The 23342-nt window shown below is 42.9% G+C and overlaps 1 protein-coding gene across 5 annotated transcripts in view; it reads left to right on the top strand.

The window, feature by feature from the left end:
• Positions 1–20491, top strand: part of KYAT3 (kynurenine aminotransferase 3) — a 44575-nt gene extending 24084 nt beyond the window's left edge. For 4 of the 5 annotated variants that reach the window (XM_061633593.1, XM_061633589.1, XM_061633592.1 and 1 more), the window contains 6 exons: positions 3921–3997; positions 4955–5044; positions 11101–11287; positions 12611–12684; positions 14247–14333; positions 19101–20491. In XM_061633593.1, coding sequence (XP_061489577.1) covers positions 3921–3997; positions 4955–5044; positions 11101–11287; positions 12611–12684; positions 14247–14333; positions 19101–19157 — 572 coding nt within the window. In that variant the 3' untranslated portion in view covers positions 19158–20491. The remainder of the gene's footprint in view (positions 1–3920; positions 3998–4954; positions 5045–11100; positions 11288–12610; positions 12685–14246; positions 14334–19100) is intronic. The other variant, XM_061633591.1, reaches the window with a different exon arrangement.
• Positions 20492–23342: the final 2851 nt, after the last annotated feature.

The raw sequence follows: 23342 nt of genomic DNA, 5'->3' as shown, positions 1-23342 counted from the left end.
AACTCTTTTCTCCCAAGAAACCTTATTTTCTCTAGCTTGTATAACATGCACATAAAGATTGTGCAAGAAGAGAACACAAATCCTCTTTCTAGAGGCAGAGATGTTGTATTAGGTTTCATGTATTCCATCAATTGAAGTGACACATCTCTCATGAAAAAGGTGAAATGAATATTACATTAATTTACAGCATCTGGTGATAGATGTCTAATACTTATATAATAGAGGTTGCTAGTGTTAGGTTGCTAGTGATGTATTATAAAATCAGCAGTCTTTGCACTGTCACCTAGGCAGTTTCCTCTAGAATCCTTTGTCATGTCTCTTATCTAGCTTGTGCAAAACAAATGCTCCATGTGACTAATGATTAGAGTTCCATTGACAGATTTAAAGATTGTGTGTTGTATGCAAGGATTCTCCTGGCATCTGTACAAGGATGTGGGGGGAGAGAGAGAGAGAGAGAGAGAGTGTAGCCTTGCTGATAGTTGTTGGTGCTTGATTAGATACAAAAATACATCAATCCTTAATATAATGAATGTGTTAAAAGGCAATGTTTGTTCTTTGTCTCTTTTTCTATGGCATTTACATCACTATGTGACTGTCTCTCCATTGCAGTCATCTAAAATCCAGCATCTAGATTAAAATTAATGGGGCAAGTAATAAAAGGAATGTGGTGCTTGGAGTTTACTACCGACCATCCAATCAAGGAGAAGACGACAATGTAACTTTTGAAAAGCAAATTGCCAATGTTTCGAGGAAGCATGATGTAGTAGTAATGGGGGACTTCAATTATCCCAGTATCTGTTGGAAGACAAATTCTGCCAAACACGGCCCCTCCAAGAAATTTCTGACTTGTGTTGGAGATAGCTTTCTCCTACAGAAAGTGGAAGAAGCAACCAGAGGATCAGCTATCCTGGACTTGGTTCTAACCAATAGAGATGATTTGGTGGATGAAGTGGCAGTTACGGGAACTCTGGGGGAAAGTGACCACACCATACTTGAATTCTTGATTTTAACAGAAGCAAAAGCTGAGAGTAGCCATATGCGCACCCTGGACTTCAGGAAAGCTCATTTTAATAAACTCAGAACAATTGTAAGTACAGTTCCATGGCAAGTGACCCTAATGAGAAAAGGACTTAAAGATGGGTGGGAGTTTCTAAAAAAGGAAATTCTAAAAGTGCAACGGCAAGCAATTCCAACAAGGAAAAAAGGGGGAAAACAATAGAAGAAGCCAATGTGGCTTCACAAAAAACATAGAGATGAGCTGAAAACAAAAAAGGACACATACAGGAAGTGGAAAGAAGGCCAGGCCACAAAGGAAGAGTACAGGCAGGTATCACAGAATTGCAGGGATGACGTCAGGAAGGCGAAAGCTGAGAATGAGCTGAGGTTAGTGAGAGCTGCCGAAAGGAACCAAAAAGCTTTCTTCAGGTACATCCGTAGTAAAAGAGAAAAGAAATGGTGGCACAGCTACTCAATGAGGATGGCAAAATGATAACAGATAACAAAAGGCAGAAGTGCTCAATTCCTACTTTGGCTCAGTCTTCTCCCAAAAAAGGGTCTATGACCCTCCCAGGAAACATGAAGTGGAAGGGGCAGGATTGGAGCTTGAGATTAATAGACAAATGGTGAAGGAATACCTAACCACTTTGAACAAGTTCAAATCAGCAGGGCCGATAAATTGCATCCTAGAGTATTGAAGGAACTGGCTGAAGAACTCTCAGAACTGCTGTCTATTATCTCTGCGAAATCATGGAGGACTGGTGAAGTGCCGAATGACTGGAGGAGAGCTAATGTTGTCCCTATCTTCAAAAAGGGCAAAAAAGAAGAACTGGGGAACTACAGACCAGTCAGCCTAACATCAATCCCTGGAAAAACTCTGGAGCAGATTATAAAGCAGTCAGTCTGTAAGCACCTTGAAAACATTGCAGTGATTACTAGAAGCCAACATGGATTTATGAAGAATAAATCCTGACAAACTAATCTTATCTTGTTTTTTGATCGGGTAACCTCCCTTGTAGACTGTGGGAATGCTGTGGACATAATATATATTGACTTTAGCAATGCTTTTGACAAAGTGCCCCATGATATTCTGATTAGCAAGCTAACTAAATGTGGGCTGGATGGAACAACTATCAGGTGGATCCACAGTTGGCTCCAGAATCATACTCAAAGTGTGCTTATCAATGGTTCCTTCTCAAACAGGGCGGAAGTAACGAGTGGGGTACCACAGGACTTGGTCCTGGGCCCAGTGCTCTTCAACTTTTTTATTAACTACTTGGATGAGGAGGTACAGAGCATGCTTATCAAATTTGCAGATGATACATAATTGGGGGACACAGCTAATACCGTGGAAGACAGAAACAAAATTCAAAGGGACCTTGATAGGCTGGAGCATTGGGCTGAAAACAACAGAATAAAATTCAACAGGGATAAATGCAAGGTTCTACACTTAGGAAGAAGAAACCAGATGCACAGTTCTAAGATGGGGGTTACTTGGCTCAGCAATATGACATGTGAGAAGGATCTTGGAATTGTCGATCACAAGCTGAATATGAGCCAACAGTGCAATGTGGCTGCAAAAAAGGCAAATGCTATATTAGGCTGCATTAACAGACTTATAGTTTCCAAATTGCGTGAAGTATTAGTTCCCCTTTATTCAGCACTGGTTAGGCCTCATCTTGAATACTGCGTCCAGTTCTGGTCTCCACACTCCAAGAAGGATGCAGACAAACTGGAACAGGTTCAGAGGAGGGCAACAAGGATGATCAGGGGACTGGAAACAAAGCCCTATGTGGAGAGACTGAAAGAACTGGGCATGTTTAGCCTGGAGAAGAGAAGACTGAGGGGAGATATGATAGCACTCTTCAAGTACATGAAAGGTTGTCATGCAGAGGAGGGCTGGGATCTCTTCTTGATTGTCCCAGAGTACAGGACACGGAAGGCTCAAATTGTAGGAAGCTAGATTTCAACTGAACATCAGGAAAAAGTTCCTAACTGTTAGAGCCATACAACAATGGAACCAATTACCTGGATAGGTAGTGGACTCTCTGACACTGGAGGCATTCAAGAGGCAGCTGGACAGCCATCTGTTTGGAATGCTTTGATTTGGATTCCTGCATTAAGCAGGGGATTGAACTTGATGGCCTTATAGGCCCCTTACAACTCTACTATTTTATGATTCTGTGAAAAATGAGGTGGTTAGCTATTTGCTCTACAAATGGATAACCTCATTTTGCTTTTTATTTGCTAAATGTAACTGTAGTGATTGCTGGGATTTATCACTGAACTGGGGCCAAAGCTACACATTACACAACATGCTAAGTTCTCTCTTTCTTGTCTGTAACACAAAGCATCATTTACCCTGTACCAGGATGTTGTTATATTGTGTGATTTCTCTCCACTGGTACCCAATGATGTCAAGCGGAGCTGGCAAAATGTATAGAATGTTGATGGCACAGCTTGAATAAATGCTGCTAAACATTATGAGAGTGCCAGGGTTAATGCCATTCCTGTGTCACCTCAACCATGTAGCTCCACCTTAACATGCACTGCTGTGCTCTTATGGGATTTCTTGTGGATTTTGGTTAATACACTTTCATTTGGGAAGAGGGAGAATTTTAGTGTTTCAGTTCAATACCCACAAAGAGTTTATCTGATTAAGCCAATATGATGATTAACGTCTTGACCTCTCTGTCGTAGACATATTCTCATGGACCATGAGATGTCTGAATGTGGGTGTGGCTAAGGGAATAATGTAATCTCAGTAAATATCCATTTAATTTGAACATAATAAAGCAAGCTTCGTACATCTCCAAAATTATACAATCCATTGTGCGATATATTAAAATAATCTATTGTTAGTGAGGTAAAGCTTGTTAATCCTTAGTATGGATTAACTCCTGTTTCTCTTCTTTTTTAAATAGCTACTTTGCCTGGAATGTGGGAAAGAACAGTAACCGTAGGAAGTGCTGGGAAAACGTATAGTGTAACTGGTTGGAAGGTAAGTGAAAACGATAAGAGATCACATGAATGAAGAATCACATGTGTTGAAGTACTGCTAGGATATTATTTTATTTTTCACATTTGTCATGGGGGAGGGTGTCATTTGCAAGCTTGCAAATGCTATACTAAACACTTGCAAATGCTATGTTAAAAATAAAATCCAGACACTAAGGAAATTTTAAATGCAATGCATATGAGAGATTTCACTCAATCATTCGAAATTTTACTGTTTCCACTTTGAACAGTTGGTTAATATTATGAACATTGTAAGCAATAAGATTTCTTAATTTACACATCAGTTGGAGACCTCATGCTTGCTATGTCAGTTCCAATATCAGATGTAGAAGATGGTGGTTGCTGGGGGCAGGTTTCATGTGGGAAAGTAAGGCAGGATTCAAGGAACCATAAGGAGGACTGTGGGGATATCAGAAAAGATTGGGGGACTTCTTAGTACAGGAACATACACACCATAAAGGGTTACATCCAAAAACATAACCTTGCAAAGTCTCATGTTATGCAAATGTACCCTAGGCATGGCTGTGGAGACCTTTTGGAACCAGAGCTACATAAAGGAATGTTTTAAGTTCAATATTGTACATCTTTTGGTAACTTCTGTCTGGTGAAAGCTATAAATCCCATGTACACACACACTCCCACACTTCATGAATGTACCTATGTTGAATTTTCATATTTTTGGAGAGCATAATTTTCATTTTCCTTGGCAGGTATTTTTTAAATGCAGAGCAACCTTTTTAATAGAGAATCACCTGGTTGCATTCGATGACTAATAATCCAAATGAGGCAGAAATATTTTGTTAACTGGAAGAGTGTTCTTTTTCTTTTAGCCTATTGATGGTCTCCTGGTTTAAAATGTGGTAACATCCATGCTTCTCAGCTTTTATAAATGTTAAGTAAACAACCAGATATAACTGTAACAAGTATCTTTTTGTTTAAGCTTGGCTGGTCTGTTGGTCCCCAACATCTGATAAAGCATCTGCAGGTCGTTCACCAAAATTCATTGTATACATGCCCAACTCCATTACAGGTAGGTACCAATGGATATAAAAGTTTTTATAGAGGCTGATACGGTCTGGGAGGCTGGGGCCACTAACCAACCTTACAAATTGGTTAATAACCACTCCTGAAAAAACCTTCCTTGGACCCAGAGGATTTCAGCAGCTACAGACCAGTAGCCAATGTTCCGTTCCTGGGCAAGATCCTGGAACGTGTGGTTGCTGACCAGCTCCAGGCGCTATTGGATGAAACCGATTATCTAGATCCATTTCAATCGGGGTTCAGGCCTGGTTTCGGCACTGAGACTGCCTTGGTCGCCCTGTTTGATGACCTATGTCGGGAGAGAGACAGAGGGAGTGTAACTCTGTTGATTCTCCTTGACCTCTCAGCGGCTTTTGATACCATCGACCATGGTATCCTCTGGAGAGGCTTGCGGAGTTGGGAGTTGGAGGCACGGCTTGGCAATGGTTCCGCTCCTACTTAGCGGGTCGTCTCCAGAAGATAGTGCTTGGGGAACATTGCTCGACACCGTGGGTTCTCCAATGTGGGGTCCCGCAGGGTTCGGCTCTGTCTCCCATGCTTTTTAACATTTATATGAAGCCGCTGGGGGCAGTCATCAGGAGTTTTGGAGTGCGTTGTCATCAGTATGCTGATGACACGCAGCTCTACTTCTCCTTTACATCTTCTTCAGGTGATGCAGTCGACGTGCTGAACCGTTGCCTGGCTGCGACAATGGACTGGATGAGAACTAACAAACTGAGACTCAATCCTGACAAGAGTGAGATGCTGTTGGTGGATGGTTTCTCTGATCGGATGGTGGATATATACCCTGTCCTGGATGGGGTTACACTCCCCCTAAAGGAACAGGTGCGTAGTCTGGGAGTCATCTTAGACTCTTCCCTCACACTTGAGGCTCATGTAGCCTCGGTGGCCCGGAATGCGTTCTACCAACTTCGGTTGGTAGCCCAGCTACGTCCCTATCTGAGTAAGGAGGACCTCACATCAGTGGTACATGCTATGGTAACCTCGCGTCTGGACTACTGCAATGCGCTTTACGTAGGGCTACCTTTGAAGACGATTCGGAAGCTACAGCTAGTGCAAAATGTGGCGGCCAGACTGCTAACAAGAACTAAGCGGTCTGAGCATATAACACCTGTGCTAGCCCGTTTGCACTGGCTTCCAATATGCTTCCGGGCCAGATTCAAAGTGTTGGTACTTACCTATAAAGCCTTATACGGCGCGGGACCACGATATCTGTCGGAACGCCTCTCCCGATATGAACCGGCCCGTACACTACGGTCTACTACGAAGGCCCTCCTCCGGGTTCCGACTCATAGGGAAGCCCGGAGAGTGGTGAGAAGATCTAGGGCCTTCTCAGTGGTGCCCCCCAACTATGGAATGGTCTGTCCGAGGAGGTGCGCCTGGCGCCGACACTATCATCTTTTCGGCGCCAGGTTAAAACCTTTGTCTTCTCTGAGGCATTTTAATTCCTGTTAATTCTAAATTATTATATTTTGATTTTAGACTGTACAGTTTTTTGCACAGTTTTGTATTGTGATATACTGTATTGTGTTATTTTTATTGTATTTTTAATGTTCACCGCCCAGAGAGCTGTTGCTAGTCAGGCGGTATATAAGCTTAATAAAATAATAAATAAAATAAATAAATAAATTGGTTAATAAGGGATGTATCAGTGGGAATAGCAGATGAAATTAACTTTTGAGCATGTGGACCATTTGAATGCCAATCGTTTGGACGTTCTTTTGTTAGCAGAAAAGCCAGAGACACAAGTGATGGGACTTGGGGTGAGAGATTACAGTACATACTACCATATATCTGATGCGTAGTGAAATTCTTACCGCTCGGCAGGATGATACAGACAACTGGCTTATGTCCTGGTTATCTGGGCCCTGTGGAAGGTTACCATTGGCAAATAATCGTCTGTATGCATCCTGAAATAAACTTAAATTTGTCTCTATTGTTTCCATTGTGTTTAGGATTAGGTATAAGCTTCCTAAATATTCGGGATTTACTTTGTGGTAAGAAGGGAAGGACATCTAGTAGATCTTAATTCCCATTTGTGGAATTTTTATAAAAAGGAATGATACATTCGGTATAATGTATAAGTTATCATTAAAGCAATAATTTTGCATATGTTGGTAGAAGGTTAAAAATTCATATATATGTTATTTTATATAAGTTTATTGAATCAAGTAACTGAGCATGAAGGTCTTTGACTTTTTAAAATTTTATACTTGGAAGAAAATGGATGTAGTCTAGTGATAGATGTGTGTCTAGCAATTTTAGAATTATTTTCATTAGCTTTTTCCCCTTGTCTGCTAAACTCAATTGATAATTCACTAATAGGCAAAAAACCTTGCAGTTTAAGAATGTACCTATAGCCCACAGATATTTCTACCAAACTTTAAAAAGCAGGGAAATTGGGCAGCTATCGTGAATGCACCAGGGGAGCAGGAGACCTGAACTCCTCTCTGAGGTATTGGACTGCCCTACAAATTGGTCAAAATGCAAACACCATTTGGGTTGGTCTTTCACAGTCCAATCCACTTCCTGGGTAGCTTGGAAGAATTGGGTAACATGTGCCTCTGAGCATGTGGTGAGTGGTGGCAATACCTGCCATCTCCAAAGATGGAGAATTATATTTGTGTATGTTTGTTGGTGTTCTTACTTTGCTTTTTTCCTGTGTTACTAATGTTTCTACAGAGAATCTAAACTAGAAACTTTTATTTCCCTCACTATTCATCCTAGAAATCTGTGTCAAATTTATTTTTATTAATTTCAACGCCTTTTTATTGGTCAGTGTCATATGATGGTGAAGACAGCCTTTTGTATTTCAAATTGTTGGTTATAGTCTATTGTTATTTTGAGTGCATTAACAGTTGAATCTGAAACTGCAGTTTGATGTAAAATCAGACTGATTCCAATATGTTGCTCCTTCAACAATGACTCTAGCTGTTGGAAAAAAGAGGATGCATGTTTTCAGCCTGCTATGTTCAAACCACTTTATTTAAGGCAAGATGGGCACATAGTACACACCTTGAATTTTGCTAGAATATATTTCACCTCCCACTGTTTATCTTGTGCAAATTGACACACTCCTGAGGTCCACTGGAGACTATTCTGCAGAATAGTGAGTGCTATTATTCCACAATTATGTTTGGAGTTTTTTTAGTGTAAATTTTGCAAAGAGTTGCTGTACTTCACATATTCACAGAAATAGAAACAAAAGAAAATGATTTCCTATAGGAAACTTCACTAAAATGGCAAAGTAAATCAGACATATTCAAAGTGACCATCTGAACTATATCAACTATATTAATAATGTTGCTTCCTCCCTGCTAAAACAAGATCAGCATAGCACATGTCTTCTTTCTATTATTTGGGTTGACTGCAAGTGTTGCCACCACTCACCATATGCTCAGAGGCACATGTTACCAAATTCTTCCAAGCTACACAGGAAGTGGATTGGACTGTGAAAGACCAATCCAAATGGTGTTTGCATTTTGACCAATTTGTAGGGCAGTCCAATATCTCAGAGAGGAGGTCAGGTCTCCTGCTCCCCTGGTGCATTCACTATAGCTGCCCAATTTCCCTGCTTTTTAAAGTTTGATAGAAATATCTGTCAGCTAGAGGTACATTCTTAAACCGCAAGGTTTTTTGCCTATTAGTGAATTTCCCTGCTTTTTAATCTGGGAGGTAAGAAATGGGATCCTGTCCCAAGTTTGCTGAGAATGAATTGATCATTTGCAAGCTTATTGAGTTCAGTGGGATTTACTCCCCTGCAATCATGCTTAGGATAGGTGAAACTGACCACAGGGGATGGGGAGGGGAGGAGGAGGGAGGGGAGTAAAGGCAGAGGGGAGGACTGGGATGGGAGCAGGCAGGAGGGGCAGGGGAGGAGGACAGGTTTGATCATTTGCACGTTTATTGAGTTCAGTGCGATTTACTCCTGTGCAATCATGCTTAGGATAGGTAAAGCTGACTGGGGGGGAGGGAGGGTGGGAGGGGGAGGGCTGGAGTGGGCAGGGGAGGAGGAAGAAGGAAGAGCGGGGAGGAGGAAGGGAGAGGAGTGGGGAAGGAGGGGAAAAGCAGGTCTGATCATTTCCATGCTTATTGAGATCAATGGGATTTACTCCTGTGCAATCATGGTTAGGGTAGGAAAAACTGACCATGGGGGAGGAGGAGGGGGAAGGGGAAGGTGTGTATTGGAGGGGGCAAAGGAAGGGGGAGGGTAGGGTAGGTTTGATATTTTGGATGCTTATAGAGTTCAATGGTATTTACCTCTGTGCAATCATGCTTAAGATAGGTAAAACTGACCATGGGGAGGAGGAGGAAGGGGAAGGAGGGGATTGGAAGGGAAAGGGGAGGGAGGGGCAAAGGAAGGGGAGGGAAGGGGCAAGAGGGAGGGGATAGGAGGGAGAAGGGAGCGTGGGTTTGATCTAGGGTTGCCAGGCTCAGGGCCTGAGAATAATTCTGTATCTTTAAGAGAAGAGAAAATTCAGCCAAGTACAGGTTTTCTTGCAACACCGTAATGGGAAAAACCACAAGGTGAAATTCTCCCTTCCTCCTGCACAACTTTTAAAGATACAGAAGACCTCTTGGAGGCTGGGCCTGGCAACCCTAGTTTGATCATTTGCATACTTTTTGAATTCAATGGGATTTATTTCTGTGCAATCATGTTTGAAAATGGAAATGGACTATCTTCAAGTCGACTGAACTTATAGTCACCCTTTGAATACGGTTTTCATGGTGAACGGTATTCAGAGGGGGTTTACCATTGCCTTCCTCTGAGGCTGAGAGGCAGTGACTGGCCCAAGGTCACCCAGTGAGCTTCATGGCTGTGTGGGGATTTGAACCCTGGTCTCCCAGGTCCTAGTCCAACGCTGCCCTGGTGGAGGGGCAGGGAGGGGGAGGGGAGGAAATTGGGTGGGTGGGCACTGGGCAGAGGGGAAAAGCCTTTCCTTTCCAAAAGGAAAACATTGTGAACAGTATCATTGCTTTTCAGCGTTTCCCTCACCTTTTTATTCTACAGCAGGCACATGAAGCCTCCCACCCAAATTTAAACCAAAGCTGTTCCTGGCCACATCCGCACCAGGCCTTTATTTCACTTTGGACAGTCATGGGTTCTCTCAAAGAATCCTGGGAAGTGTAGTTAGTGAAGGGTGCTGAGAGTTGCTTGGAGACACCCCGTTCCCCTCACAGACCTTCAGAGTGGCTGACTGTTAAACCAGTCTGGCCACTGGAGCTCTGTCACTGGAACAGGAGTCTCCTCTCAGCACCCTTCACAAACCATACTTCCCAGGATTCTCTGAGGGAAGCCATGACTGTCTCATGTGAAATCAAAGTCTGGTGTGGGTGTGACTCCGATTAGGCAAGCCAAGCAGCTGTGAGTCTGGCTTTTAGAACTCTGACATTTGGTTTTTACTGAGCATGCCCTGCGTTATCATAGGGTTCCAGCCAAAATTTCTTAAATTAATTAAAAATCAGCCAGACATTTTTTGAACTTTTAAACTGCCGAAGATGAAGGTCAGAGTATGGGGCAAGGTCAGTAACAGGATTACAGGTACTCTGTGAACATGGCTGATTTTTAATGAATTTCAACAGATTATGAGAACTCTGACAGAAAAAAGTCCAAAAGGGCTCTGGGTTTTTTTCCTCTCTTTTTAGACTTTAAACTCTCTATTCTCTCTGACTGTTTTGTGCATTACCATGAAAATTGAGAGGGTTGTTAAGCAAGCCTTTCTGAGTTCAGGACTATAACCTTTGTAAGGTTTTGTTTTGAAATGAGCTTATGGGAAGCATCAGAATGGCATGGGGGGTATTTACAATTTAACATTGTGGAATGTGAAAAATCCACACTGGCTATAGTATACAGCCACTCTTGTGGCTGTATAATCCTATTTTTACTCTTAATTATTGACTTATAGGATTATTATTTATATATACAGTATATATGTTTGTCTATTTTACTAGGATTATATATTTTACTATTTCTTTGAATATAGCAGTTTTGATAATATGCTTCAGCGTGGATTTTTTTTCTTCTTTCCTGATTTGAATTTTCAGGAGGCTGTGGCACAAGCCTTTTTGATAGACTTGAAACGCATGGATGACCCAGACTGCTACTTCTATTCTCTGCCTAGAGAGCTGGAAAGCAAACGGAGCCGAATGGCTCAGATGCTCCTGGAAGTCGGACTGAAACCTGTTATTCCAGAGGGAGGATACTTCATGATTGTTGATGTGTCCAAATTAAGTTAGTGAAGTTTTAATTCTCTGACAGGAATGGGCATGACCAACAGCACTGAAGCTGGTAAAAATGTACTGTGAGCAGTGGGCTACAGTGTGTCTCTTTATTTTCTGTTTTGAGTAACTGTCGGAAGGCAGAGCTGGGGTCCCAATCCCGGGGAGCTGGATCCCGGAGAGTTGGGAGAAGAGTATTCGGATGGATGGCAGAGGGAAGGGGGAGGAACTTGCCCCCTTTGGAGCGAAGACGAAACAGAGGAACTGCCAGTGATAAGGTCGCTTAGCAACGGGGAGCCTGAGCCCTCCCTGGACATTCTCACGCCTCCCCCTCTTTCAGGCTCAGAGCAAGAGGGGGAAGAGGGAGGGCTGCTCACAGCCGAAAAGCGGGGAAGCAGTTTACCATCAGCCCCTTCCCTATCCCCCATCCTGGAATCGGAAACTTCAGAAGAGGAGGGGGTGATGCTTCCCCCCTCACCGCGCACACGCAGACAGCTGAAAAGACAGGAGAGAAGGGGGGGAAGGCGGGCAGTACCTGAGGGGCAGTTAAGGAGGAGCGAAAGATTGCGTGCCCGTTTGGCCCCTTCTTAAAGAACAGGTGGGAAGCAGTCCCTTGCTCTGTCAACTTTCTCCCAATGCCGCAGGACCTGTATCCCTGTATTGCTTCATGAGAAAACGCAGTCTTTGTTTGGACATTACCCTAATAAAACACGAATTAACTACAATCGTTGGTCTGGTTCCTGAGTCACATCCTGGGCCTGACAGTAACAAGCATTTTCACAAACATAGTAGGTGTCCTACTGCAGTTCTAGCAGAACTAGACAGTACTATAAACTTGTTTTGATTGCTACCATAAATAACAGCTTGGTGTTGTGTTGCCTTTTCTCACTTTGTACTATGAAGTGAAGCCTACTTGTGTGTTTCCCCACCACCAGCAGTCAGTTATGTAGAACATGGGATGGGAAAATACACAGGGTGATGACTTCAGGATGTGAGTAAGTTTTTCATTACGTGTTACAGAGGAAAAGTAGGATGAATTTGATACAGGGCTGCCATTGACAGCATCCCCTTTGTATATCATAACATTTAGCTCTCCCGTTTAGAGTACAGCTTCAGAGCACAAATCCTGGTACTCTGCCGAGCAATCCTGGGGAAAGAGAAGTACAGTGTAGCACAGTGGAACTCACACCGGCTGTACACGTTTCATCTTAGAATGTGGCCCCAGATCCTTTCCATCTACAGTTCTGTAAAAATATCTTCAGAGATGTCCATATTTGATAAAATCATTCTACTGAAAAATTGCAGGTCTTAAGATGCTTCATTTTTTTTTTTTGAGATGTAGATTTGTCTGACATGGAGAAGGATAAACCTTATGATTATAAATTTGTGAAATGGATGATAAAATCTAAGGTAAGGATTTTTTAAAATTTCTCCCTCTTACTCTTTTGCTCAAATTAATGTATTTAATTCTAACACTTTAAGTGAGGTTGCAAAATTGGTGGCCCTGATGTAGAGAATTGTGAACACAATGCAAGGCTGCATACCCATTACTAGGTTTACAGAACAATCCCCTTCCTTACATCTGGGTTGTGGCATTGGGCTAGACACAGCCACTTCTTAAAGATCAATTGTTTTCTTCTCCTTTGAAAGGAGGACAATGGCAAACTCCTAGCGTGACTTTTCTGCAGTCCTCTGGAGCCAAATATAACTCCAGAAAATAACGTTGCAAAATTCCTGCATATAATAATGTGCAATCTGTGTGTAGTTTGATTGCTGCTTCCCAAACTGTGCACACAGTGTGTACATGCAACAACAACAACAAAAATCTGTCAAGAACAGCAAGGTTGGCCAAAGTAAAATGGCTCAGCCTAAAGAGATTGTGAGGAATATTCTGCATAGGTTCCTGGGATGCTCTAAGCTGGGAAAAATCAGGGTGTCGCATATAGTCCCACTGCAGCTCATTAGCTGAGAAGGGAGGTAGCTGAACCTTATCTGTAGTGCCTGGTAGAAAGGTCAGGAGGCCTGAGTAGCTGTAAATTAGTAGGCCTGGCCTTGCCATGAACTTTTGGACTATTCCATCATCGAGGTGTCATGATTGGCTAATTGTCCCTCTCGCTGTTGCTGGGCAAATTCCCATAAAAGTGGGGCTAGCTGTCATCAAATTGTCCCATTCCATCTTGACTTACCTATGTGATGGCTAGTGATATATGGAGCCAAGGAGGGACCAGCTCTTACACTTTTTCTGCTTGGGAGTATTCTAGCTTAGGCTAGGTAAACTTTGTTATTTTGTGTTTGTGTTGAAACTTTCTTACTGTGTTTTGTACATGTGTTGACCATGCCTGACTCTGTTCCAGAGTATTGGGCTTAAAGGAATTTGTATGCTCCTCTTTTATATGCACTTTTATTATATTGAATAAACTACCTCATATTATTTGATGTGTGTTACTTGGGTCTGTGGCTCTGAAACCAGTACTTTGACTATAAAGCTACTGACTACTGGATTGGGTTTGACTGGAGGCTCCAGAGCAGTGAGTGTAAGGTTTGGCTCTTGCTCTTAGGAATCTTTGTCAGTCTAGTTGGTGCTCTGAGTTCCCCTCAACTCAGAATGGGAAATCAAATTAAAGGGGCGGTGGCAGTCTTCCTACCTTATAGGGTTGGTGTTGGGATTAACTCAGCCCTGGTAAGGAGAGGCATGAGGCGTGCCTGGCCCAGGACAATTGCCCTGGTGTTAGGGGGTTGGCTCCTGGGGTGTAAATTTTGACAATACCCACTTGTAAAATCTTCAAACATGATGGCACAGTGATGTGTCTCATCATGATGGAATTTTGTTAACACATGACATAGACTTGATTAAGTTCTTGGGCAGCAGCCTTTAAACTGTCACAAAAATATGGTACTAGAACGTCCAAGTTCTATGATTTCAACTGTTCTAATGTACCTGGTGTGCATGTAATTTGCTTTGTCCTTCTCAGAAACTGTCTGCTATTCCTCTCACTTCATTTTGTGGCCCGGAGACCAAAGAACAGTTTGAGAAATACATACGGTTTTGCTTCATCAAAGTAAGTAGTGCAATCTGTTTATTTAAGATGTTAGCAATACCATTTGTTTCTGTTAGCATTTTGACAACTGATCTCCATTCACTTTTAAACAATCAAAGTAACTTTTTAATATTACTGCTAATAATAATTTTCTAGAGTATGATTTTATTTTTAGTTTTTGCATCCGGGGTGGGCAACCTTTTTCTGTCAAAGAGCGATCTGTAATTTTTGTCCATCTAGAGTAATCTGTTGTGGGCTGGGATGACATCAAAGGTGGATGGGGGCATTCCTTCCTTCCTTCCTTCCTTCTCTCTCTGCCACTCTTCCCCATTTTTCCCCTCCTGCCACCCACATGAAATTAGGCTGAGGGACGCAGATGTTCCGGTCCCCCACGCACCCACAGGATTACTGGTTGCCCTATCAGCCAGCTCTCAGATCTCCGGATGCTGCTTTTAAATGCCAGATAGGTCCATAATAAGACCTCTCTCATCCACGATTTAATCGTGGATGAGGGGGCTGATCTGGCATGTATAACCGAGACCTGGGTGGGTGAACAGGGTGGAGCTAGTCTCTCCCAACTGTGCCCACCTGGGTACTTGGTTCAGCATCAGGGTAGGTCTGAGGGCCAGGGAGGGGGGGTTGCTGTGGTCTATAGGAGTTCCATCTTTCTCTCCAAGCACCCTGTCCATTTAGCTACTGGCCTGGAGTGTTTGCACCTTGTGTTGGGTCAATGGGACAGATTGGGGATTCTGTTGGTGTACCGCCCACCCCGCTGCCCAACTGACTCCCTAACTGAGCTGACAGAGGTGGTCTTGGATGTGCTGTTGAGATCCCCTAGACTTTTAGTGCTGGGGGATGTCAACATCCATGCTGAGGCCACCTTATCTGGGGCGGTTCAGGACTTCATGATCTCCATGACAACCATGGGGCTGTCCCAATACGCCATTGGCCCAACGCATGTGGCAGGGCATACTCGGGACCTGATTTTTGCAACTGGACAGGGTGAAGGTGATCTGAAGGTAGGGAGTCTTATATCAGCCCCTTTGTCATGGTCAGATCACCGCTTGCTGAAGTTTAGACTTACAGTGACTTTCCCCCTCTGCAGGGGTGGGGGACCTATTAAGATGGTCCGCCCTCAGAGACTAATGAATCCGGATGGTTTTCAGAAGGCTCTGGGGAGTTTTCCGGCTGATAAGGCTGGCGCTCCTGTCGAAACCCTGGTCGAACTGTGGCACACTGAAGTGACCCGGGCAGTTGACATGATCGCTCCTGAGTGCTCTCTCCTGGATAAAGCTCATACAGCTGTGTGGTATACTCCGGAGCTGAGAGCGATGAAACAGCATAGGAGACGGCTTGAGTGCAGATGGAGACAAACTCCTGATGGATGCAACTTTGCACTGGTAAGTGCCTATACTCAGTTATATTTAGTGGCAGCGCGGGCAGCAAAAAAACAACATTTTGCTGCCTCTATTCAATCTTCTATCTGCTGGCCGGCGGAGCTTTTTAAGATTGTCCGAGGGCTATTACATTCTGGCCCTAAGGACATGATAGATCCATCTGAAGCCCGTTGTAATGAATTTGCCAGGCACTTCCAGGACAAAATTCTTGCATCCGTCAGGACTTGGACTCCAATGTTATAGCAGTGGATTTAAATGAGGCATCCGGAGCACAGTCTGGTCATGTTTTGTTGGATGAGTTTCAATTGGTACAGCTCGAGGACGTTGACAAGGTGCTTGGACAGGTGCATGTGACCACTTCTATACTGGATCCTCGCCCCTCTTGGCTGATAAAAGCTAGCAGGGTTGGAACCGCCGGCTGGGCCATGGAGGTGATTAATGCCTCATTACGAGAGGGACTGGTCCCTGGTTGCCTGAAGGAGGCGGTGGTGAGACCACTTCTGAAAAAATCTTCCTTGGACCCAGAAATTTTCAACAATTACAGGCCGGTAGCGAACGTTCCATTCCTGGGCAAGGTTCTAGAAAGAGTGGTCGCGGACCAGCTCCAGGCACTCTTGGATGAGACTGATTATCTAGATCCATTTCAATCGGGGTTCAGGCCCGGTTTTGGCACTGAGACGGCCTTGGTCGCCCTGTATGATGACCTCTGTCGGGAGAAAGACAGGGGGAGTGTAACCCTGTTGATTCTCCTTGATCTCTCAGCGGCTTTTGATACCATCGACCATGGTATCCTTCTGGGGAGACTCGCTGATTTGGGAGTTGGAGGTACTGTATGGCAGTGGTTCTGCTCCTATTTAGCGGGTCGTCTCCAGAAGGTAGTGCTGGGGGGGGAGTCTTGCTCGGCACCCTGGGTCCTCCAATACGGAGTTCCACAGGGGTCAGTACTATCCCCCATGCTTTTTAACATCTACATGAAGCTGCTGGGTGCGGTCATCAGGAGTTTTGGAGTGCGTTGCCACCAGTATGCTGATGACACGCAGCTCTACTTCTCCTGTTCATCCTTTTCAGGTGAGGCTGTCAAGGTGCTGAACCGATGCCTGGCTGCAGTAATGGACTGGATGAGAGCGAATAAATTGAAGCTCAATCCAGATAAGACTGAGATGCTGTTAGTGGGTGGTTCCCCTGACCAGCTGGGAGAGGCTCAACCTGCTCTGGACGGGGTGGCACTCCCCCTGAAGGAGCAGGACCGTAGTTTGGGAGTTCTTTTAGAACCATCCCTGTCACTAGAGGCACAAGTAGCCTCGGTGGCACGGAATGCTTTCTATCAGCTTTGGTTGGTGGCCCAACTACGCCCCTATCTGGATAGGGAAAACCTTGCTTCAGTTGTCCATGCACTGGTAACCTCAAAATTGGACTACTGCAATGCACTCTACGTGGGGCTGCCTTTGAAGACAGTTCGGAAGCTGCAGCTCGTGCAAAATGCAGCGGCCAGATTGTTAACAGGGACTCGGAGATGTGAACATATAACTCTGATTCTGGCTCGCTTGCACTGGCTGCCTATATGCTTCCGGGCTCAATTCACAGTGCTGGTTTTGACTTATAAAGCCTTACACGGCTTGGGACCACAATACCTGGTGGAACGCCTCTCCCGATATGAACCTACCCGTACTCTGCGTTCAACATCAAAGGGCCTCCTTCGGGGGCCCACCCAGAGAGAAGCCCAGAAGGTGACAACAAGAAAACGGGCTTTCTCTGTGGTGGCCCCTGAACTATGGAACTCTCTCCCTGATGAGGTACGCCTGGCGCCAACATTGCTGTCCTTCCGGCGCCAGGTAAAACCCTTTTTGTTCTCCCAGGCTTTTTAACAACATTTTAACAACATTTTTAACATCTATTGTAACACCTACATTTGCACTTACGCTCTTAATATTTTAGTAATCTTAATTACTTAACATCTTAATACTTTTAACTGATTTAATACGTTTTAATATTTTTTAGGCTTGTGTTGTAGTTGTTTATATGTTTAATTATGTTCTACTACTTTTGGTATATTGTTTTTAAGTTGTTGATATATGTTTTTACTTGTATATTGGATGTTTTTATGTTGTGCACCGCCCAGAGAGCTACGGCTATTGGGCGGTATAGAAATATAATAAATAAATAAATAAATAAATAGCACTTTTTCTAAATGGTCAAAGCCAGTAATCCTTGTAATAGTCCTAGATCAGTATTATTATGCTTGTTTTGCAGATAGGAGTGCTCTACCTCATGCTCTGAACCATGATACACTGGCTCCCCTGTATTTTTCGGAGGATGTCATAATAAATACATGAAAATACTTGTTTCCTCCACTCCACAGATTGATAACTAGATTGGTTGGGGGTGGGAAAATGCAATACTGCCACAGGAGTGGTGGACCAGGTGTCTCTGCAGTTGCTTTCATCCCTCCCTCTCTATGCATGTTTAGCAGTGTGCTATTAGCTGCTGAGCTGTTCTCTTGCCCATTGAGCTTGTACAGCACAGTGAGACAATTTAAACCAGCCCCAGTGTTGCTCCTGGGAAGAACAGCATGAGAGTTGAACTTGGGGCAAAAGGGTGATGACAAAGTTGGATAACAGCTTAGGGCCTACTTAAGAGCAAAGGCTTGGTTAGGCTGGATATTTCACAAACACATAATTCCTGCCAAAAGTACTTTGGATTCTAATTATAAGGTTGAGCAGCTCCATATGCTTTTACATACCATTGTGGTGTCAAAACATAAATTAACCTGGCATTTTAATTGGTAAGCAAATATGTGGTGTCTGCCAAACTGCCTACAACTTTATGCTGGTGTATCACCTGGAGAAAGACAAAGGTCACATAATTTATTGGGGTTGATTTCAGATATATTAAATTTTAAAACTGTGTTAGGGAGCATATCCTCCTACATGTTCCTTCCCATTTCCTGAGACTGGAAAGACAGGCTTTGCTCCATGTTCCAGTGTTTGGCAGATATAGTTGGTAAAGGGCAAGGGCAGAGTCTTCTCTGTTGTGCACCCACACTGGGGAATTCTTTACCAAGGGAAGCCCAGCTGCCATGTCCCTCACAGTGTTCAGCCAGCAAGTGATGTTTTGCATGTTTTGAAAGGCTTTTGCTGGCCACTAATGCTCATTATCCTGCTGGCTTTACAGTGTTGCTGTGCATGGTGTTATAACTGTTTTACTGTGTGCTACTTCTCTCTCTCTCTGTTTTGACTTGCTGGTTTTTATAATTGAAAGATTTTAGCATTTATACTATGCTGTAGTGTTAGCAGGTATCCATTGCAATGTAACCAAATAGTGTATTCTTTTGATATGTTCTTCCATGGCTGCACCTCAGTCTTTAACTTTTTACACTGTTCTGTATTGACAGAAAGATAGTACCTTGGATGCAGCAGAAGTGATCCTGAAGAACTGGAAGAAACATTGATTTAGAAGTCAATCTGTTCTGTATTTTTTTACAATATTTTGTATGCATAGTAGACTTTGAATCTCACATAAAATGATTGTTTTTTTTAAATTGCATTGTGCTGTGCTGCCATCTCCTGGATATTTAATATTAATGTGATCTAAGGAATTAATTTGGTATTATTCAAACTGCAGTCTTTTCCAAATATTCAATGGAATCCTGCCCCCCATATATTTTTTTACATGCTGAAGTAAAATGCATGTAGGCTGTATCCACTAGGGCCCTATCCAGTAATCTCCTTTATACCTGTACGAGGTATTATTATTATTATTTATTAGACTTTTATACCGCCCGACTAGCAATAGCTCTCTGGGCGGTGAACACAAGAAATACAATAAGATCACATAGTATAATACAACAAAAACATATAAAATAAAATAATCTAAAATCAATCACAGCAGATTTTAAAATTAAGTTAACTTAAATTAATTAAATTATGCATTTATTGTACTTTTGGTTACTTTTTGTCAAATAGTAGCTCTTCTGCATGCCAGGCAAAATACTGTATGAGAAAATTGGCTGTGGATTCCTAGGCCAGGGAATTGCTGTACACGGCTTGGCCAGCCAATGACATAGCATAGTGGCAGAGGAAAGGTAGCATGGGTGGGCATGGGACCTAGGGGCCTGGATCAGGGCAGTCTTCCTGTAGAATACAATTTTTCAACTCATTTTGATGGCATAATCAATTTTATAGTGATCTGCTGTTGCCTAAAAAGAATGAGTTATAGTTCAGCTCCCAGTTTCCTTCACTAGAGCTCTGTAGTAGAATAGTGCTATACAACCTTCAAACAACTTTTTTTAAAAAAAAACTTCAGTAAATAGCGCAGCATATTTTTTAGCAGTTGTATTGCTGATTACTATATTATTTCTAATGCAGTTATATTCCTCATTACTATGTCAGCACGTACACGTGTGCATGCACACACACACAAATGCGCAAAAACTGATAATGCCTTGTAATTGGAATGAATAAGAGGTAAAGTATGCACAATGTCTTTGTGTGATTGTATAGGGAAATGGCTACAGATATGAGAAGTCAAATTGCTTTAGAGTCTGGGTTTGCCATTTTCCCGTGTTGTGTTAGCCATTTGGGTTTTTTTGGTTTTCTGTTTTGCCTAAGCAAGTGAGATGTGCCACCTTGCATAAAGTAGTGTATTGGATATAATTTTGTCCCTTCAAATTTTACAATTTCATTTTACAATAATGATCCTTGGGGATCTGCTAAATAATTATCTGTTACTTTCATGTAATGAGAAATTGATTTGATTTAACAAGTCAATAAAAGTGAAAAATTGCCATACTTGTCTTCATTGATGTTCTAAACATCCAAGGTAGTGTGTGTTCCTTAAACACACCAGAGAAACAGGTTTATAACAATGGTTTCTTCTCCCCCCCCTGCACCTTGCACAACTTTAGAAGAGCTAATAAAGAACATTTGGTAATGAATACCTTCATAAGACTAACTTAACTTAAAACAGGTTTATAGCCTGAATCTGTGCATATTTACTTGGAAGGAGGGCCATTGATTTCAATGAACCTTACTCTAAAGTAACTGTCCATAGGATTGCAGACCTTACAGAGCTAGGTGACGCATATTTACTCAGAAGTAAAGTTGCAATCCAATACACACTTACCCGGGAGTAAGTCCCATTGAATCTAATGGAGCTTATTTCTGAGAAGACAGGTATTGGATTGCAGCCAAAATTTCACTGTAGTCAATGTTGTTTACTCCCAGATAAGTGTGCATTGGATTGCACCTTTGCAGCACAATCCTATATATGTCTTTTAATCCGATACATGTCTGCTTATGTGGGCTTTCTTACAAGTATGAATAGGATTGTAGCCTCAGGGTAGTATTATACTCTGGATAAGATGAACATATGCCATCTACGTGTGTACTCAAACTAAGGGTGCAATCCAACACACACCACTGGACAGTGAGTTCCATAAAAATCAGTGTGACATCTAAGGAAACAAGGACTGGGATGTGAGTTTCTTTGTGTTCAATGAGCCTTGCATATAATTGTAACTCTAAGCACAAAACTGCGACACATCCCTTATTTCAGAATTTGAGAGCTTTATTTCTAAAACTTTGGACTATCAGAAGAAACTAAAATGCTTAAATGGTTTTGTGAGCTATTATGCTGCATCATACCCTTGTTTTAGTTTCATTGTGTGTGTGTGTTTTAACTTGCTTTGGTTTATTCTGCAATTTATTTATTTATTTATTTATTGCATTTGTATACCACCCCATAGCTGAAGCTGTCTGGGCGGTTTACAACAATTAAAAAAATATACAAATTTAAAAACATATTTTTAAAAAAGCAATTTAAAAACACATGCTAAAATGCCTGGGAGAAGAGGAAAGTCTTGACCTGGCGCTGAAAAGACAACAGTGTTGGTGCCAGGCGTACCTTGTCAGAAAGATCATTCCATAATTTGGGAGCCACCACTGAGAAGGCCCTCCCCCTTGTTGCCAGACTCCTAGCTTCCCTCTGAGTAGGCACCCAGAGGAGGGCCTTGGATGTTGAGCATAGTGTACGGGTGGGTTTGTGTCGGGAGAGGCGTTCCATCAGGTATTGTGGTCCTAAGCTGTGTAAGACTTTATATGTTAAAACCAATACCTTGAATCGAGCTCGGAAACATACAGGCAGCCAATGCAAGCGGGCCAGAATCAGTTTTATATGTTCAAACCATCTGGTCCCTGTTACCAATCTGGCCGCTGCATTTTGCACAAGCTGCAGCTTCCGAACTGTCTTCAAAGGCAGCCCCACGTAGAGCGCATTGCAGTAATCTAACTTGGAGGTTACCAGAGCATGGACAACTGAAGCCAGGTAATCCCTGTCCAGATCGGGGTGTAGCTGGGCCACCAACCAAAGTTGGTAGAAGGCACTCCGTGCCACCGAGGCTACCTGAGCCTCAAGTGACAGAGATTTATTTATTTATTATTTATTTAATTTAATTTATATACCGCCCTAAGCCAAAAAGGCTCTCTGGGCGGTGTACATAGAGGATAAACAAGAAAATATATGAATAGAACAAATATAAGAAAATCAAGAAGCAAAACAAACAAGAACCCCCAAGCTACGAACCTGCTCCTTCAGGGGGAGTGCAACCCCATCCAGGACAGGTTGGACTTCCATGATCCGATCAGAAGAATCACCCACTAGCAGCATCTCAGTCTTGTCTGGATTGAGCCTCAGTTTATTAGCCCTCATCCAGTCCATTGTTGCAGCCAGGCACTGGTTCAGCACATTGACAGCCTCACCTGAAAAGATGAAAAGGAGAAATAGAGCTGCGTGTCATCAGTATACTGACGGAACGCACTCCAAAGCTCTGGATTACCGCACCCAACGGTTTCATGTAGATGTTGAACAGCATGGGAGACAGAACTGACCCCTGCGGAACCCCATACTGGAGAGTCCAGGGTGCCAAGCAATGCTCCCCAAGCACCACCTTCTGGAGCCGACCCACCAAGTAGGAGCAGAACCACTGCCATGCAGTCCCTCCCACTCCCAACTCAGCCATTCTTCCCAGAAGGATACCAGGTCGATGGTATCGAAAGCCGCTGAGAGATCAAGGAGAATCAACAGAGTCACACTCCCCCTATCTCTCTCCCGACAAGGTCATCAGACAGGGTGACCAAGGCTGTTTCCATGCCAAAACCAGGCCTGAAACCTGACTGAAATGGATCCAGATAATTAGTCTCATCAAAGAGGGTCTGGAGCTTGCCTGCCATGCTGCTCTGAGAATTTTTATTACAGGGCAGTTAATAAATATTGTAGACAATACAAAATAAAATTGATATCCTTTAACAAAATGACTCTTCTAGCTTTGTTTCCCATTGGAAACCATTTTTACTGGTAATATAAACTGGGCAAACTACTTTTGTAACCTTGCAGAAGATATGATTAACAGTAGGTGAAATAATATTAGATTTCTGTAAAGGATTTTTTGTTTTGTTTTTACAAATCCACAAACAGTGAAAGTTTGTAAATTCAGTTGATTTGACAAGTCAACAAGGAGTTGCTTATGGCAACTTTTCGAGCAGGGAATTTGGTAGAGTTGGAACTGATTAGCAGCACACCTAAAGATTTGATGTATACATTAAGGAATTGCGGTTACTTATATAGTGTTAGCATCTTC

This window comes from Rhineura floridana, chromosome 6, assembly GCF_030035675.1.
Source record: "Rhineura floridana isolate rRhiFlo1 chromosome 6, rRhiFlo1.hap2, whole genome shotgun sequence".
NCBI lineage: Eukaryota > Metazoa > Chordata > Lepidosauria > Squamata > Rhineuridae > Rhineura > Rhineura floridana.
The sequence above is the reverse complement of the archived record's forward strand: the minus strand, read 5'-3'. Positions and strand labels throughout refer to the sequence as shown.